Source organism: Lutjanus erythropterus, chromosome 21 (genome assembly GCF_056507025.1).
Source record: "Lutjanus erythropterus isolate fLutEry1 chromosome 21, fLutEry1.hap2, whole genome shotgun sequence".
NCBI lineage: Eukaryota > Metazoa > Chordata > Actinopteri > Lutjaniformes > Lutjanidae > Lutjanus > Lutjanus erythropterus.
The window spans coordinates 26,845,880-26,864,836 of record NC_139337.1 but is presented as its reverse complement, the minus strand read 5'-3'; the positions used below and the strand labels follow the sequence as shown (position 1 = coordinate 26,864,836).

Genomic DNA, 18,957 nt, shown 5'->3' with positions numbered 1-18,957 from the left:
ATGGACTATTTCCTCTTTTGATACCATGTTCTGTTTTTACCAAGAGTAACAGGAAACTGTCTCAGGACCACTAACCATCAAGTCAGTGTTTAAATGGTTAAAATGCAATTTTGGATTCATGATATGATAAGTTCATGATAAGTTATTTACCTCATTACTGTACTAAAAATATTACAACCTACATCAAAACCATGTGAGAGCATGTTTTCTTGATTTGACTTTATTTGTCCAGCATTAAAGTAGAAATACTCGAGTCATACAGATGATTGCCTCATGTCATTGTAGCTGTATTTGTGCAGAACAGATAGCAGTAGCCAAACAACGGATCAGATCTAAAGCAAAGTTTCGGAGACGTGAAAAATGTGGCACTTCCTCTGTGGGGTTAACGTCACATCCAGGCCTGACCTCAGCTGATCCTTTAACTTCTGTTTGACTGATTGGGGGAGCGAGCTCATTCACATGCCACACAGCACTAGTAACAAGCAGGTAACCATGGATACACTGCATTGGAAACCTCTTTTTCTCTCCATCCTCCCACTCTCCTGTACTTGTTTGAATCTGTTTCCTCTTGACCCTCGACCTCTATTTTTCTTCTCATCTTTCTCTCACTGATGCTCTCCTTTTCTTCTTCTCTTCACAAGGATCAGCGCTCTTATCTGCAGGATGCATAGCGGCTGCTCGGACTACAATGTACCAATTCCCTGCTGGCAGTCACCATGGCAACCAAGGGGCCTAAAAGAAAAAAACCCAACATCATCATCCCATGCTCAGACAGTGGTGATCTGGTCGACCACTCGAGTGCTGTCGTTCATCTCCACACACTCCACCTCCTGCCTCTGGCCCTCTCCGTCGGGCCGGTGGCCCCGGCTCTTGGATGGCGGCAGGAAGGTGAGGAGGGTGGGCAGGAAGGCGAGCGTGTGCAGGGCCGAGCAGCCGGCCGTGAGCGTGAGGCAGCGGAACAGTGTGCGTGTGAGGTTGGAGCGTACGGAGCCGACGGGCACCAGAGCGGCGCCGTAGCAGATGAGCGTCTGTAGCGAGGGGACCCCGTGTCTCTCTAGTGCCACCCTCACCCAGCGAGTCCTGCTTTCGCCCCGACCTGAGGCGAAGCCGCAGAGGAGGGGGCCGCTGCAGTCCGCCGAGTGCCCCAAGGCGGAGATCAGACACAACACAGACATGCAGTCCAGCTCCACGCCCCATAAAGTCATGAAGCCCAGCACGCCGAACTGGACGGAGAGCAGGGTGAGGCCGAGCCACACAGACACCAGCGGCTCCACAACCGCCAGCGACGACAGACCCAACAGGAAGAGCACCGCCAGCAGTGAGTGTCTGAGTGGGGAGCTGACCGCCGCGGCGTAGCGGTCCAGGTAGACAAAGGAGGGGTTGAAGATGAGGAAGCGGACACGTGAGGTCAGTGACAGGCGTCGCAGCGTGTCCAGCAGCACTGACATCTCCTCGCGTTTGTTCTCCGTCGTCTTGGCCACCAGGAAGATTCTTGACGCTGCCACGTCGGGCTCCTCGCCCTGACCACGCTCCGCAAATATGATGTCATCTGCGAAGTGGGCGAACTGTGGCTCGCGGAGGAAGGAGTTGCGGAGCGTGCGGGTGAAATTTTCCCGCGGCTGGCTGGTGGACTGGTTGCGATCTGATAGGTAGTTCAGGTAAGCTTCCAGCCAGCTGATTCGCTGGAAGCCTTTGGCGTATTCCAGCAAGTCCCGCTGCACTGTGGCGTTCCAGTAGGGGGCGCTCTCGTAGATGTAAAATCCAATGACAGGGGAGTACGAGCTGAAGTAACGCTGCTGGGCACGGGTGTATAATACTGTTGCTGTATCCATGGCAACCAGTGCACTGGGGTCTGAGCCCTGGGTCACCTGTCAACAACAAACATTTATTACAGGTTGAACTGTGCATTTATTGTCAGCCCCAAAAGTCTCATAAAAATCGCAACAATACTATAAAATACACTTAGGTACCAAAACTAACTTTTTAGTGTCAAAATTACATAAAATGCAATTGTTATTTGACACAAGTTATAAAACTATAATTCATAATACATGAGGCTTTTAGTCTGAAGGAAAAAAAACATGGTGTGATTGATTAGTGAAAAAGGACCACTGTACTTCTGTACTTTATTGTGATAAACAACTGTGAATGTAAGCCCTGTGAGCAGAAATCTCAGGTTTCTGACTGCTCTGAGTGCAACATTTCCAACTTTTTTTTTTCTACTTATCAAGCTGATGTCGGCTCGTCACTTATGTCTTTATTGGTCATCTACTCCAGACAGAGTGTGCCCACAAAGTACAGGGACGCACTCATCTACCCACTCAGTCTGTCTGTTCCCACAGAAGTGATTTACAGCAGGACTCTGTTCTGGTTCATATATCATGAAGAAATTATTTTCTGGTTTTCCATCTGATGTCCACCGGCTGCTTTGCCAGAACTGACAGGACAGTTAGATGCACAGCTAAGTGTCCTAATTAGTTAATGGAAGCTACAGTTAGCAATTGTAAGTGGTTATTTTAGCGACAACTAAAGCTATCTGTCCATCAGGAATCTCTGTAAATCACAGATATTTTTTCTATAAAATATGTGATAGGGGCCTTAAAGATTAACTGAGGGGCTGCATAAAGGGTCAGTATTAGATAAATAGGGAGTTTTGTGAACTGGACTCATGAAAACCTACGCTACTGTGGTCCCTGAATAAAAATGTAGAACTGGAAATTACCATAATAAGTCCTTTTTAACATTACACAGCCCCTGAAGTTACATGAGTCCTCCGTCCAATTAAAAACTGACAAAACGTCTAAATCAGGGTGATGATGGCAGGGTAAATTCGTATTTGTCAGCTGTTGAATGGCGCTGGACTAATGGCGACAAGCAGCAGCAGTCGTGCGCGTGTATAACCCTGTTGGTTGATTGTATTGTGCCAGCTGTGCAACATATTACCCCTCCAGGGTAATAAAAATTACATTGACCTTGATATGTGATATACATAAATATACACAGACTAGTGCTAGTGTGGTTCTAACTTTAGAAAGCTTTCAACCGTCTGTTTTTTGTTGTTCTGTCTGCTTGTGCAGTCGACTGCAAAACAGAAGAAAGATTTCTGCTTGTGTGCATGCATGTGAATAATAAAATAATAATAAAAAATAATAAAATTGTATTGTTGCCTCACCTGTAAGAATCCCATCAATCCAAACGAGATGTAAACCAGATACAACAGAACCACAAAGGGTTTGACATAGGTGTTAGTGATCCAGTCTCCATAGCAACGCCTCACACACCCCAGCAGAAGGTGAGAGTCCTGAGGATGGGGGTCCGTGCTGGCCGCGGAGTGTGTGTGAGGGTGTGGATGTGTGTGTGTGGAGTTAGCCACATGGCTGTGTCCGTGCACGGCGGGGTTGTTCACCGTATGTGGGTGTGTGTGAGTGTGCGTGTGTGTATGTGTTAGGTTAGGATTTGGCGTGTGTGCGTGACTGTGACCGACCCCGTGCGGAGGGTTGGTTGTCTGAGTCTCGTCCTGGTAGCGGGTGTACATGAGACACCTGTACCAGGCCGGTTTAGAGTCCAGCCGGTCCGGTTTGGGGACTCTGCGGCAGAAGCAGCCGTGTCTGTAGCCAGTCTCTAAATATCCGGTGAAAACCAGACAGGAGCTGTAGAACGACAACATGTAAACGTAGCTGATGGTCACGGCCAGGGCGGCAGTGCGGCAGAACAGCCGGACAGCCTCCATGTTGGTGAGCGGAGAGGCGGCCAGGCCCAGAGTCATCAGGTGGAGCATGGTGGAGCCGGAGAAACGCAGCATGACGTCCTCGAAGACGCTCGCCACGCGCTCCTTCACGTGCTGGTCCTCACGGGTCCGCCGCCATGATGACAGCATTTCGAAGGAGCCAAAGAGCCCGTGGCCTGTTGGGAAACAGAAACAGGACATTAATACTTTGGTTTAAAGGCAGTTGTGATATTTTACCTATTTACCCAAATAAAATAACTCAAATATGACTCTTAAAGCTGCACAGTGTTTTTGTATCAACATCCAATTAAATGACTGCAAGTACAATAAAAAAGGATTTCTTGTAGTGATGAAGCAGCAGAGAAGAAGCATTTTAGCTTCTTTCAGCTCATGGACTTGGTTTCATACCCCACACATTTAGTGTTTGGCTCAGTTTCCAAACATACAAACTAGCTAATTTCCAAACAACCTGTTTCCTTTTTCCTAAGATGACTTGATTACACCCTGGTGGCTCCCTCGGTTCCAGCTCCACAGGCAGCTTTTACCAACAAAAAAGCTCCGTTAAAGCCATTGTGTGCTACAAGCTCAGCAAAAAAAAAATAATCAAAACAAACAGGAGAGTGACAAAGTTAGCGACTAGCTGGTGGAGGATGTATCAGCCAGAGGCAGACATTTTCCTTTAGGAGTTATTGAAAACAAGACAGGCTGAAAAGGAGCGTGAATACTGGACAGAAACACGACTACAGAGGAATACTAATGTTGCTCCAACTGCTGCAATGATTACAAATTAGCAATGACAACTCTGATGATCGGCCAATATTCGTTCTAAATAGTTGGTTGGTGGTCTCTATAAGGGATGAACGGAAGAACCGATCAGATGACAAAGCAGCAGCGTCCAAAATTAACACCACTGAGTGTCAGTCTTACAGGATTTACTTGCCAATCAGAAAATCTTCTTGCATCTATTCACCACACAAGTGGGTAAATGTTTGCACCAAAATCATTGTGCATATTTTGGTATTATTTACATCATGTTTCTGTCCTCTGCTGTTTGTGGCCGAGCATGACACACAGACGAGGACTAGGACCTCATGGTGCATTCAGGTGCACATCATAAACTCTCAAATCTATCCTAGAATGGCCATGAATGTTTAAAGGAGGAAAGCTCCTGACTTTTCTTTTCTTATTTTCCTTTGTTGAAATATACATGGGCCGACAATATCCCACTCATTTCTACAAAGGCAGATTTTAAAAATGCTGAGAATTATCAAACAAATAAATAATGCTGCACAATAAATACCACACTTCAAGTAGATGTCACTGTCTGTGATCGGTGTCGGCCGATACTGCTTTTGGCAGGTGGTGATCAGTGTGGCTTTGAATTAAAATTTCTAGTAGTTTGCTGGATCAACTCTCCATCTTTGAAAAAGGTTTAACAACATATTACTCTGCTTTAGAGAGAAGCCGCTACTGATCCCACAGACGAAGAACTTAAGCTAGGCTACGCTAACTTCACTGCTTAACATACCGCACAACTGACAGACACAAAGCCCAGGTACTGGTTAGGTGAGACCAGTAATCCTCAAAAAGAAAGTTTTCCCTTCAGTGCAAGTCCACAAATTTTAACAGATTTTCGAGTAAATCTGCAAAAGACAATGCATGATCCCATGCTTGTTTCCACCCACTACTTTATGCAATTATTAGGAGCTGGTTCACTGAGCTAAGCAGCTGGTGCACCAGTCTACCAGTTGGAAAACGATTATGCTATTGCAGAAGAAGAGGGCGCAACAACATGATGTCATTAAAAGAGCGCCAGTCGAATCTGAAAGATGATAAAGAATAAAGAAAACATGATGGAATTATGATACTAATGATATATTAATGAATATGATGTTAATTTCATGTATTAATGTGAGGAAGGTTACATCAGATCAGTGTGGAGTCATCATGGATGCATCATAGAGCCTTGGGGGTGATGAGGAGACTGACATAGCAGAAACAGTGAGTTAAATGTTCACTACACCAGAACATAATTGGAAAAACTGTTTCCATCTCCCACTTAGAGCATTGACTCTTTCAAAAAAAAAAAAGGCAAAAAACACCTCAAGCGAGTGCCGATACTTTTTTTGTGAAGTTTTTTGTCAAATTTTTTCACTTCCATCAACTTTTTCCTAATGTGATATTTAAAAATGTGCATATAAATACATTGATGGAAACACAGCTAATGACATAAAAACTAGTTAATTTCTAACCAGCCTTTCCCTCGAAAGCTTTGATTGCTCCCCGCTCGGTTTCAATTTATTCATTTTGAGTCACAACGTTGCACAAGCAAGTGTAATAACTCAGCCTGCCTGAGTCCTCTCTGCATAATGTCACGGCTCAATCCTGTTTGAACTGGAAACATGTGAAATTATGGATGTGACACACTGTGGAACTGCGGTTTTCTTGCGACTTTCGTTTAGAAAGTGGAACATTGCAGCAGCAGCAGGACATAAAAATATGACTTCTATCCAACTGTAAATGCAGATAATAAGAAATTAAAACAAAACTTTTGTATTTTATAATAATGCAAGTAATGGGGGATAATACAAGAGAATTATAGCTTCAAACATCAGTAATATCATATAAAAAAATAAGATTTTAATACATTTTTGGTGTAATAATACAAATCAATGTCCTTTTGAGGTGACTGAGTGCACCACCAGTCCAGTCTCATGTCCATTCACATACATGTTTGTATATGTGCAGCAGATGGTTTTCCTCTTCCGTGGTTGCCATGGCACCCGTGAGTCACCAGTGACACACGTTACCCCCCTCCTCCTCCTTTCTCTCTCTCTCCAGTGACCTCACCACGGCGAAACACTTAACACCTTAGCAGAGGCACAACGTACCAACACTTCAGGCGTGGGTGCAACCGAGAAAGTCTGCAAATCTGTGAGTGTGTGTGTGTGTGTGTGTGTGTGTGTGTGTGTGTGTGTGTGTGTGTGTTTGACAGAAAGGGAATTAGACAGTGAATGACAGTGGATGAGGTGGAGAGGTTAATGTTGCAGAGAGAAGATGAGCACTTGGCCGAGGATTTTGATATTTACCAGAGCTTCAGACAGGCTAATGCGCACTCGTGGACAAACATGCACACACACATTCAGACATGCACACACACATTCAGATACTAATATGAGAAAATATCCAGAGGATGAGGTCCATTTGCCAGAACACTTTAAGTCTCTTGGTATTACTGTTGTGTTATAAAATAGATTTTAGATACTGAAAACTTTTCAGGTTTAAACTGTCATTCCGTCACAAACATGCAGACGTGCAACACGAGGACAGTTTGTGGGTCATGGTAGGTTCATTTTCAGTACTGGTGATACCTGTTCAGGTATCAATACCAAAACATTACTATTATTTATTACAGAAACTGAAAAAAGTAAAGAAATAACCTGCGTCTGTATTTAATAAAGTAGGCTAAATTTCTCAAATGCCTTTGTAGTTCATTTTTATACCTGCCTGGCCTGTGGCCTAAAATCTGGCCCCCGATAGTGTGCGGGGGGCCGTCCAGCCATATTCTAATTAGCAATGAAAATAAACTGACACAGTGTTTTTGCGAGGAAGGAGAGACAGTTTATCCAGTTTTGATGCCTACACTCCACTCCGCTGTGTCTGAAGTTGCAGAGCGGAGCTCACGGGCAACAAACTGGGCTTTTAGGCGACGCCGCCTTGAAGAGACGGGAGCTAAAACGGCTTGTTCAATAGAAGGGCTGCATAAAGGGACAATATAAGATAAATAAGGTGTTTCTGAAGTGTGAATCATGCAAAGCTACAGTTAACATAAACGGTTGTTCTTACGCAGTAACCGAACCCCCCGTCTCCTGTGTGAAAGTTTTCTTTATAACACCAAGTTTGTCCTTATTACTTTGAAAGTCGTGCTGAATGTCATGAACAATATTGACAATTCGTGTCCATGTACGAGAGTCTAGAGATTACATTTCGTGACTATTTCACAAACCGGGCTGATATTTCTCCCTCTTCCTGACTTTCGCGCTACCTCTGTCTCTGCTGTGTAACCACATCCTTCTTCCTCTCCTCACACGTCCTCCCACCTTTTTCTGTCTGCCCACTTGATTCTGAGAAATCCTCCCCGCTGCCTGCCTGCCTTCCCTCTAACTACAGTTTAACTTCGTTTTCTGCTGAGAGAATCCTTCTCTGGACCCCCGTTTGGAGTGATGTTTCACCAAGCCCCCTCTCTGCTTCTATGCCCCTGTCTCTTCTGCTCTCTCCATGGTTATTTTAAGCCTAACAGCAGCCTTTCCTCCTCCACATTACGGAGTAATTATGGTATAGACTACATGTGTGCATGAGTGGTCACGTATAGCACTTCCTACAGTATTTAGTATGTGTGCACTCAAGATAAACTGCAACGCCTTCGCACACATATGGCACGCATTTTCATTCTGACCCTAGTTTGTTTAATTCTTATTTACTATATTTAAGCTTTTTTTTTCATTTGCTCTCCTCACATCATTGCTGTACAAACAAATAAACTAAATTACTATTTTAACTTAGTAAATATTAAAATGCTAATAAAAATTTTATAGTCCCTACTCCTCATACGAGCAGCTGCTTATGACTGCAGTCACACTAAACTGCTAAAACAAACACAGTGGCTTCAAGAGATGAGCAGAGACGGTTTGTTAACCTGCTGTAAGACGGAGAGAGTATTTGGGAATAAAAAATGATAATACTTGCCTCAAGTTTTACACAGACTGCAGTGGTGTTGCAATGGTGATAGACTTATTTTCTAATTAAAGTATTTTATTCCCTATAATAAACTGAAAATGTCCGCCCTCCAGATTTGCGAGCCGGCCCCTTGAGGTCATGAGTTATAGAAACATGATGTCATGTTTCTATAAATTACGTTTAATCTTTCGAACAAAGTCTGCATCCCATAAGGATGAGGAATACTGACCACGATGTGATCGATAAACAATAAACACATTTTCTTCACTGCTTTATAAATTTCAGTGTTGCTGCTGTAATTTACATCCACTGAGTCACACTTGGCCACTGACTCAGGTTTTGGTGCCACTGCAATCCCTGGCCTAATGTTGCCTTCCATAAAATTTAATCCAGTGAGCTCACACATTGAATTATGTAGTATTTATTTTAAAAAGGGCTGTGACGGTATGGTACATGTTTTTTTCTTAACGCGACTGCTTTAATATTTATGTTATTGAAGTATATGGTCATAGCTGTGTCATTGCCTTTTTTTATATTATTTTTGGGGCTTTTTGTCTTTATTGGATGAGAGTAGAAAGGAAAGGGGGGTAGAGAGAGAGGGGATGACAAGCAGCAGGAGTCAAACCAGCGGCCACTGCAGAGGACGGACAGCCTCACTACATTGGACGGATTTTCTACTAACTAAGCTACAGCCGTGCCCTGCATAGCTCCTTCCTTCACACCACCAAGTGCAGGAGAGCAAGCAGCAGACTGACGGTGCTGCTCATAGCGGAGAATTGTCACTCTGGCAGTAAATGTACAGTTCAGATTATAGCGTGCAGCTTCTTCTTCTGAGCAGAAGAATGATTGAGAGGCGCTGCTCTGTGAGAGACTCTCATTCAGCAAGAAAATATCTTCTGGATTTTGCTCTGATGTCCTCTGCCTCACCTCCCTGTGATTTTCCTGATGGACAGATAGTTTTACTTACTGCAAAAGTAATTATTAAGTGCTGCTAACTGTACCTGCTGTTAGTTATTTAGCCCAGTTAGCCATACAGCTAGCGGGTCTACTATATTAGCTAACTCTGCCTGAGCTGGGAGCTCCAAGCACCAGAGGGGTTTTGGTGTTTACACGTTTGCTACGGCTGTTTTTCTTGTATTTATATGACTGCAGCATTTAACAGAGTTGTTCATTAGAAAAAAAAAGCTAAGAGAGCTTAAGTAACATAGAAAAATTACCACTCGCACATCTACCAGTCCAGTCCCGTTTTCACAAACTAGTTTAATTGTTTTTGTAAGTTGAGCACAAAAGTAAGTTTTATCATAATATATTTGTCAAAAACAGTGTGGCTAATCACAACAGTTTTAGGAAATGACTCAGAAAAGTATAAAGTATCATAAAAATTCCAAACTGCACTGGAGTGGGGTTTAATGGTACTTGTGATGAGGCTCACAACCACTTAAATGAGCATACTGGTACACATTTTCAGGCTGTCCTTCCTCAAAATGTCCATGGTGTTGCACTCATTTGTACAACAAGCACTATAGTTATTCCACTACTTGTGGAGGAGTTAGTGTGTGGAGAAAAAAAAGAAAGTTTAAGAGAGAAGTTCAAGTACACCAGGGCAATCACTGCATGAAGAGGGTGTGATTGTCGAATTGATAATTTCAGAAAGTTACAGTTATGGTGAGATGCAGCCCATCAGTTCCGGTGCTGGAAATGTGTGGGGGCAGCTCACAAGTTCAACAAGCACTTAGTTCAAAGCATTCTGACCCCTTAAAAGTGTCCTTTCATTCAAATACCCTAGAAGTCAATTTGGACTCTTATAAATGTAAAATAGGGCGAAACCTTCTGGTTCAGCTCTGGATTTGTTCCAGACTCCAGTTCAAAAAACCCAAACTTAAACAACTTAACTTTTTCGGAGCCTTTGTATTAACTTTCTGCCCCCAGTCACAAAATGTATTGTTAGTGCCATCCTCCTCCGCCTCAGTAAGTCAAGTTCATGCCCCACCACTTGTCAGTCATTTTGATGTCTGTCTACTTTGAAATGGCTTTCAGCCTGAGGCTGGCATCTGCAAAACCCATCACAGGTACTGAAAGAACAGACGGCGAACACAGGGAGTCTGTCATATAAAAGCTATGGCAGTGTTCGCCGTGGCTCCCACCTGACAAAGCTGCACTTGCCTTTGATTTTTCTGTACTTTCATCCATATGTTTTGGAGTTGTTTTCCTATGACTTCACTGCATCCAACTACCACAAGTTCTCAAGAAGTGTATATGCAAACAGAACCAACAAATGGAGGATGACGACATACAGAATTGAGTCTTTGTAATTCCTGCTCCTTTTTGCTCTATGCTCCAATGACAGCTGATCATGCTTGGTACTTCTGTCAACTTTCCTCCGGTCGTGTCTTGATGGGAGCCCCAGACTCACAAAAGATCTCGCAAGAGTGATCATTGTAACCCTAAACCTAAGCAGATCTTAACAGTTTTTACAACATGCACAATGAAGACACAACAAAACTTTACAAATTTGTGGTTACTATCTGGACACAACGACTTCCTCATTTCCTGTACTTAGATATGCAATGAGATAGGCTTATCTATGTTGAACAGAAAACCACATTTTACAGATGTATAAAAATGTTTCTGCCAGACCTGTAAAAGACACATATAGTCATATCTTAAGTGAGTATGTGTTAGCAAAATGCTAGCTTTCAAGACTCAAAAGTTATTTGTTTTTTAACTATCAGAAGTGCAAGTTTTAAACCTACCCAGCATGACGAAAGGGATGCCCAGGTACGTAGAGTTGTAGGTGGCCCCGGTCAGGTTGAGAATCCCAGCAGCAGTGAGGCCTGACAGTGTGATTGACAGCAGAGCCAGCAGTCCCAACCAGGGCTTAGACCTCACACAGTCCCTCATAGAGCAGCAGAGGACGGCCAGCACGCCACACACCCCCAAACTGGCCAACAGTGGGCGGCGTGCCAGCACTGAGGAGAACTGGAAGTCTGTCCTCAGAGAAGAGGAAGTGGATGGGTACAGCCCCAACTTAGGGTGCAACGCTGCAAAGTGCTGCAACTCAGCACAGAAGGCCTTTTCCCATTGGCTGGCCACCCGGTCCATCAGGCCACCGCGGGCTTGGAGGTAGTAGGTGAGCTGCAACGCCCTGGCTGAACGTACACCTTCTCCCCTCGCGCCTGTCCCCGGACCACGCACCGCCCCGCTTGGACCCCAGCCCTGCACGCCACCCAGCTGGTGGCCGATGTACGCCTGCCGTCCGTCCGCCAGCTGCGTGATCGGGTACCGCAGGATCGGCACGGAGCGGTTGGAGGTGCGGGCTGACTGAATCTCCTCCATGGCTCGAATGATATCATCGATGATGCAGATGTTCTTGTCATCGGGGAGACAGAGGTAGGAGAAGGAGTAGTTCAAGCTGTTGAAGCCGGTGGCCGGGACCGTCACCTGCATCTGGTAGATCCGCCTGTGGAGCTGTGTGCAGAGAAAACACACACAAAGAAGAAGAAAGTTAGCTGCCCCGTGGCCCAATTCTTCTATAATAAACTGTGGCAAGAGTTAAAAAAAGTTCCATCAAAGTTTTTTACTGTACAGCTCAGAAAAGCTCATCCTGTGTGAGGCTCAATCGCCTACTTTGTGTGTTTTGACTTTCTAGCTGTTTGTCGAGTACACACACACTCCCCCACACATCTCGCTGTCTTATTCACGCAAACAGAGTAACAATAGTGGTCTCAGAATCCTGCCTCCGTTTCTATGGCGAGAGGACAACAGTGCCAGCATCCACAGGGCTGGTTACTAAGCAACAGGCCTGATGCCAGTCTCTGCCACAGCGAACATGGGCAGAGCTGCCTCCTGCCTCAGAATACTGCATTGACTTCACAGAGGGAGGGTGTGTGTGTGTGTGTGTGTGTGTGTGTGTGTCTGTGTGTGTAGGAATGTCACTTGAAAATTGATGAGGCTTCAAAGTTTGTTCCTTGCACCATCCTGTTATTTAATTTTTGTCACTTTTTACTGCCAAAAGACACCAATCTGTCATTATTATTGTTAGCAATGTCCTGGTAGGAACTTAAAATTCCAGATCTAGGTGCCTCGGATCACTAAATTAAATTTAAAGGCCAAATAAGTTTTTTTAAGAATATTAGCTGCAGGTATACTCACATACACAATTAAATTTAGGCATGTTATCAAATCTATAAGCACTTGTGGTTGTTAGATGATCGTAGTTGAAAAAATAGTCCTGATTTACTCATCAGAAAACATGAATAATATAGATTCGGTTCTTGTGTTGGCTTCACTAGAAGGATTGCATCTTTAAAGGCAAAGCATGTGGGATTTTCCCCCCAAAAAAACAATACATAGACAAAAATAATTCCCCTCATTCATCGCCCACAATCCAACAGAAGTGTGTGGCAGCATCTGCATCCACAGAGACTACACCCTCCGCCCGAACCTTCTTATTTTGTCAGTATTTTGCTGTGCTCTGGACACTTTACCAACACAAAACATCAATATCTGACGTCTTTGGAATGAGACTCAGCAACTATCTTTCTGCAAACAGAAACTGACTTATTCTACCTGGCAGGTAAATTTTTTACCACATTAAGATATTAATATTATCTTCATTTAGGCTGTTTGTGTTTATCACTAAGTAGCAAATATTAGCACACAAAGTAGAGCTGAGGCTGATGGGAATATAATTAGTTGTGGTTCTAAACCAAAGAGTGGACTCATTTAGACCTGATGGTGCTGCTAGATTAAGAAGATCATCAAAGTTATTAGCATTTTATGGTCTGGAGACCCTGAATGTATGACCATGTGTTAGAGGATAATATTTCAGAGATTTACCACTTGAATCTTTGAAATTCAGAGGTTTTTGTTGAATAAAATCTTGAATATTCTCTGAAAATAAAAAGTCATAAATGTGACAAAAACAAAAAAAATCTTGTAAATCTGTGACTTTGGTCTCAAAGAATTTGAGTTCTTTCTTCCAAATTTATAAATCTTAGAGAATATTTGTTTGTTTGTTTGTTTGTTTTTAAATGTGTGCTTTTTCTTGTAAATTTACCACTTTAATCGCAGGATGTCTGCAGCGTTTCTTCACATATTACCCCTTCTGCTGGATCTGTAATTTTTTCTTTTTTTTAACCTACAATGGCCCTAAAACACCGTCTGCATGAATGCCAGTCCATCTCGTAGATGCTGTGACATTTTACGGGGAAAAAACTTTGACCTGCTGTTGGTAGATGAAAAGGTCAGGGGCTTCGCAAGAAAGTCAGTAAGCTTCATGCTCTGGGGTCTGTGAAGGTCTGTGCAAAAAAAGTCAGTCCATCGAACAGTAGTTAAGATATTTCAGTCTGGAACAGAGTATTGGACTGACTGACAGACCAACATTGTTGTCCTCAGAACTTTACTGCTGTCTGACTGAATACAACTCTAGACGATTCATCTTGTATTCCTGAGCTCCTGATTTGTTCTTTTCTGACTCTTGTGGATACTTGATGTGGGATCAAGTCATTGATTTGCAAGTCTCAAGTCTTTTCACTCAAGTCCTGAGTCAATATTGACTAGTCTCATGTCCCAAACTTTAAATTTTGAGTCCTAAATAAAATGTAACAGTGAGTGTCAAGCCTCTAGCTAAGCATTAGCTCGCTGGATATGTTCATATCAGCCTCAACTTAAAGGGCCTGTGTTGGATTTAGTGGCATCTTGAGGCATCTAGACTCTAGTGGCATCTAGAGTTTCATAGACTATTTCCTGCATTCTGCTAGCATTTGAAGAATGAAAATAACGAAATAATTAGTACACACTTCTAATTGTACCTGACACTTCTTAGCTGGAAAGCACAATAGGATCACAGCATTTAGGCTCATCTGGTCTGTTTTCTAACTTCAGTACAGTAATACAGAAAATTAATATTTTACAGGCGTCTCTTAGGCTGCTCTTAGAAAAAAAAAAGTGCCTCTTTCGTTTAAAATTTCCACAAGAAATGGGAATTACTCTTTCCAGGACGTTATAAACTCACTTGCATTTCTTGCTGTGCTATTTTCTTTTCGTACTTCACACTTCTTTTTCCATCTCTCACTCGTTGAGGAGAGGGAGATTTGGCTAATATGGTCTAAGTCATGAGACTTTAGTCACACTGTGGATACCATGTGACATCACACCAGGTATTTCCAGCGTGGACCAGACAAAAGAGAAAATCAGCTCCCTGAACGACTGCATTGAAGGCAAGGTTGTATTTTGACTTTTTAATAAAGGAAACAAACTAATTAATCATATAAAAGAATTATATTTATCATAGACGAAGAAGAGTAGACCAAAGCTTAAACAGCCCAGAATTCAGTGCAATCATTGCGTGTGACTCACAGTTCTCACTCTTGTTGTAAGCGTATCTCCTGTCTGGTACCGGCTATCACTGCTATTGTTCTCTCACGCAACAAGTTCAGACCATTCTCACAGGGTTGTTCGATGGCATTTTGGGAAACGTAGGAAGTCACAGACTGATGCACAAGTAAGACAAGGCAGGCTGGGAGTATAAGATTATGTAACACTGGTGTTTTTCTCTTTCACAGCACTCTCTTTTAAGCACCGTGTGTCTCGCAGCCTGTTTCGCAGTAGATGATGCACGGCTCTAAACTAGCCCGTCTCTAACTGTGGCAGTCCTCTAAGGACGCAGTTCTGGGTGTATATAAAGTGGGTCACACTAACCATATTTGACAAACACACACAGACACATGCATGGACAGGCACACACACAGCCTACTGTACACAATGGCGCTCAGTGTCTCTGTCCTATTAGTCAGCAAGCTCTGATTACAACTGCATAACTTCATGAAATCATTTGGCTAATTGCTCCAGGGGTGTCAAGCTAATACTCATAAATCCATTTAGGAATACCAACGCAGAGACAGAGGCCTCAGAGCTGCAGCTAACTCCACTTTGTAATTAAAATGCTCTGCTTCATAACTACAGAGGTTGCCGGGGTGATTTGAAATGGGACCGTGTTGTTCTGCTTAATGACTATCAATCACTGAGAATGAGGAGGAAGACAGCCTGCATATGTGCGCTGGCCTGCAGACACTGACCTTTACCTCTGTGTGTGTGTGTGTCTTTCTGAATGTGACTGGGAATTGATTTGTTTTTAAAGTTGGACTCTGCAGATGCATTGCAGCCAGGAGTGAACCAGCTGTGACGTCACCCACTGATTTGAAGGACTACTGTTTTGAAGACTAGAGTTTGGCATTTTTGGGGGGGTCATGGTTGTTTTTTGCGAGCACTGAGTCGTAGGACGACATATGCCGACTTTACCAGGAAATAATCCTGCCTACCTGGTCACAGCTGAAAACATTTTAGGCAAGAAACAGGCAATGTAGTAACACGATATTGGCCACCAGGTCACCATCTTTCTTGTATTACAGCTAAACAGTACACAAAGTTATCTTTCTGAAAACATTATAATTAAGAAATGGGCAATGCAGTAACATAATCTTGATCCACAACTGATCAATACTGTCTAATTTGACAGTCTGATCTGAGTTTCATGAGCCCTGTGTGTTGCACATGCCCTGCTTTATCACCTGTTTTCCTCTAAATGGGACAATAATTAACGAAATGAACACCATGCTGCATTAAAGAAAACTTGAAACTAGCGATTGAGACCATAAATCCATTAAGAAAGTCTTTACTGAGGTCATAAATCAAATGAGAAGCAGGGTTATTTTGTGATAAGAGTACATACAATCTGGCTTCTTCTTGAAACCAGTGGACTCGCCCCCTGCTGGCCACCAGGAAGAATGCAAGTTTAAAGCACTTCTGCATTGTTTTCACTTTTCAGACTCAGAAGATACATCCACTATTTAATACACAGTCTATGGTTGCAGCCTCAGTTTATGGTGTATATACTGTGAACTATACTGTTGAAAGGCACAGAAGCTAAACTGTCAACTATTCTGATCAAAAACTCATGACAAAGAGATGTAAATACAGGCAGTTACACTTTAACATAAACTTTATTTTCTTAAATGACAGTAAACTGCAAACTAACTAGTGTTTTTAAGCATTATAATTGTACTGAAACTGCAATATGGCCTGCTGCAGGTGCATAATTTGCTAAGGACAAAATGTGTGTCAAAGTATAATTTTTTAAATAAATTTTGTCATGCTGCAGTGATGTCCTGGCCTGCACATAATATTCTACATTTAGTTTGTTACAGATCCCTGCTAAAAATCACACCATAATCATTTAAATATGTTTGTCAAGTGCAATATCAGTCAAAATAATCCCAACAAGATATTTGATGATGAAATATGAAAATGCTGCCTATAAAAACAATCTGCAAAAACTTTTCAAACTGGTGCATATGTGATAATAATGATATTGGTCAATCAGTATATCAATATTATTACATATTTATCAACTGTATTTTAGATTCAATATGTTACTTTAAGGGACAGTTCATCCCAAAATCAGAAATACATGTTTTTTTTCCTGCAGTGTTATTTTTTTCTAGTAGAAATAAAGTATTTCCTACATGAAATGGTTAAAACAAGGTCTGTGGATTATCTTGAGTAACCGAGCATAATTTCTGGAAACAGACACAACAATTTAACTTTTCAAATTTTTTGTTTGCTTGCTTGTTTTGGGCTTTAAACACCACAAGCTCAGTGCCATCTAGTTCCATTATATCTGAGAGAAGACAGACAACTCTACAGCTGATCTCTCATAGATAATAATAATATGACTCATAAACTGACACCAAAACAAACTAGATGGATAAATAGCACTACAGGCCACAGCCGAAATATGTAATTTTTATTTAGAGGTGAACTGTTGCTTCAAACATGCTTTTATTGATGCCAGTTCATTTATTAGTTTATCACTGAAGTACACTTACCTTTTAGAAATGTATTTAGAATTACTGTAGTGTGTAGAGGTGCATACCTTGAGTATGGTGTCCAGGTGCAGCGGGTCCAGCACGCTCCCCTTCCGGGTGGTGACGATGACGCGGCCGTACCGTCCCGGTGTCTGCAGGTCGGAGTAGAGCGCGTGCTTGGAGCGGTTGACGGGGAACAGGCTGTCCACCAGGTTTCCCTCTATCTTGGCCAGGCTGTGTTTGGGTGCCAGCAGGCTCTCCACGTCCTCCTCCACGCGGTAGCGGCTGAAGCTGGCGCCCAGCAGGATGGAGAGCAGCACGGGCGCGGAGGCGAAGAACACCGGGTGGCTCGCGACGAACCGGCCCAGCGCGTGGAACGACGTCCTCAGACCCGCGTGCAACACCTGGCGCAGCATCCTAGCGCGCGGCCGCGGCTCGAGCCTCTCCCACCGACCTGAAAGCCCCGGAGCACTGCCGAGCATCAGGGGCCGCCGGACGCATCGGTGGGCTCCGTCCTTCTCGGGCTGCTGGAGGAGGAGAGGGGACGCCGGGTGGTGGGAGGGTTTATGCCCCGGAGCAGGAGGTCACCAGCCGGGGAGAGTCCAACCTCCCTCCGGTCACAGGTGCGCAGCTTTCCCCGGGGTCCGCTCATCCGCTGGAGGAGCGCAAAAGACAGAAAGCTGCAAAATGAGGCAGCACTTCTCTGCTCTGCGGTTACAAAGCATATGAGAGCCTACTTTACATTTAATAGACACAACCCTGCTGCGTTCACAGCCTCCTGCATGCTGCATGGATCTGTGCGCAACAGAAAAATCATCGCAGAGCCAGAGTGGTGTCATGATTAGACTTGTTAAAACTGACCAATGATGAGAGTAGTTTGTGCACTCGGACAGGTTGCAGACACACACAGTATTAAACTGAAGCCAGGCTGTACATACCTAAACAGGGAGGTCGACCCGCAGATGGCGGAGATCATGTCATTCACACCAAGATGCTGTCCGTGCCGGCTGTCCGTGCGTCCAGCTCCACCCTACATCACACAGCCTGATGGTGATGGGTGGTCGTGGTGGGTGGCAGTCGTCGCAGGGTAGGTGGGGATGCCGGTGGAGCTGTTTGTCAGCTCAGCCGAATCAGGGTTTCCTCTGCGGCAGAAGGCTCTCTGTCGTCCGTCCTCTCCTCTCTCATCGCCCCGGCGGTTTGACGGAGGAGCCCCGGTTCATCCTCCACCGGGCTGCTCTCCCAGCAGCGACTGGCAGCTCTCCTCGTTGGGAAGGCACGTCACTAATTACCGGCTTCAAACCGGGGACCGCGCTCTCTCTCACTCTCTCTCACTCACTCACTCACTCTCTCTTTCTCTCTGCCTCTCTGTCTGTCTCTCTTGCATGCACCGCCCTCACGACCCCGCCTCTCGCCGTTCCGCGCCGCTACAATGCAGAGAAACAAACACACTCACTACATACTGCGTGAGTGGCAGCCTGTGTGTGTGTGTGTGTGTGTGTGTGTGTGTGTGTGTGACAGAGAAATTTCTAGGAATTTAACATATTTAAAGTGCAGCCAACATTAATGAAAAAGAGGCTTTCTATCTATCTCTATATCTGAATATTCCACAAAAAATAATGTTTCTCT

General features: G+C 43.8%; 1 protein-coding gene across 1 annotated transcript; it reads right to left on the bottom strand.

Moving 5' to 3' along the window:
- Positions 1-205: 205 nt before the first annotated feature.
- Positions 206-18,665, bottom strand: ptchd1 (patched domain containing 1). Its single transcript, XM_084710350.1, has 5 exons — positions 18,270-18,665; positions 17,400-17,986; positions 11,218-11,932; positions 3,173-3,903; positions 206-1,868 (listed from the first exon to the last, which is right to left on the bottom strand). The coding sequence occupies exons 2-5, from the start codon at positions 17,811-17,813 to the stop codon at positions 768-770; spliced, it is 2,961 nt and encodes a 986-aa protein (XP_084566476.1). The 5' UTR covers positions 17,814-17,986; positions 18,270-18,665; the 3' UTR covers positions 206-767.
- Between the last annotated feature and the right edge of the window lie 292 nt (positions 18,666-18,957).

Bases quoted from the DNA above. Each gene is read 5' to 3' on its own strand.
- ptchd1 (XM_084710350.1), bottom strand. From the start codon at position 17,813: ATGCTCGGCAGTGCTCCGGGGCTTTCAGGTCGGTGGGAGAGGCTCGAG. The intron at 3,904-11,217 runs GTAGGTTTAAAA...GTTTCCCAACAG, and splicing joins CATCCCTTTCGTCATGCTGG to GCCACGGGCTCTTTGGCTCC. The intron at 1,869-3,172 runs GTGAGGCAACAA...TGTTGTTGACAG, and splicing joins GATTGATGGGATTCTTACAG to GTGACCCAGGGCTCAGACCC.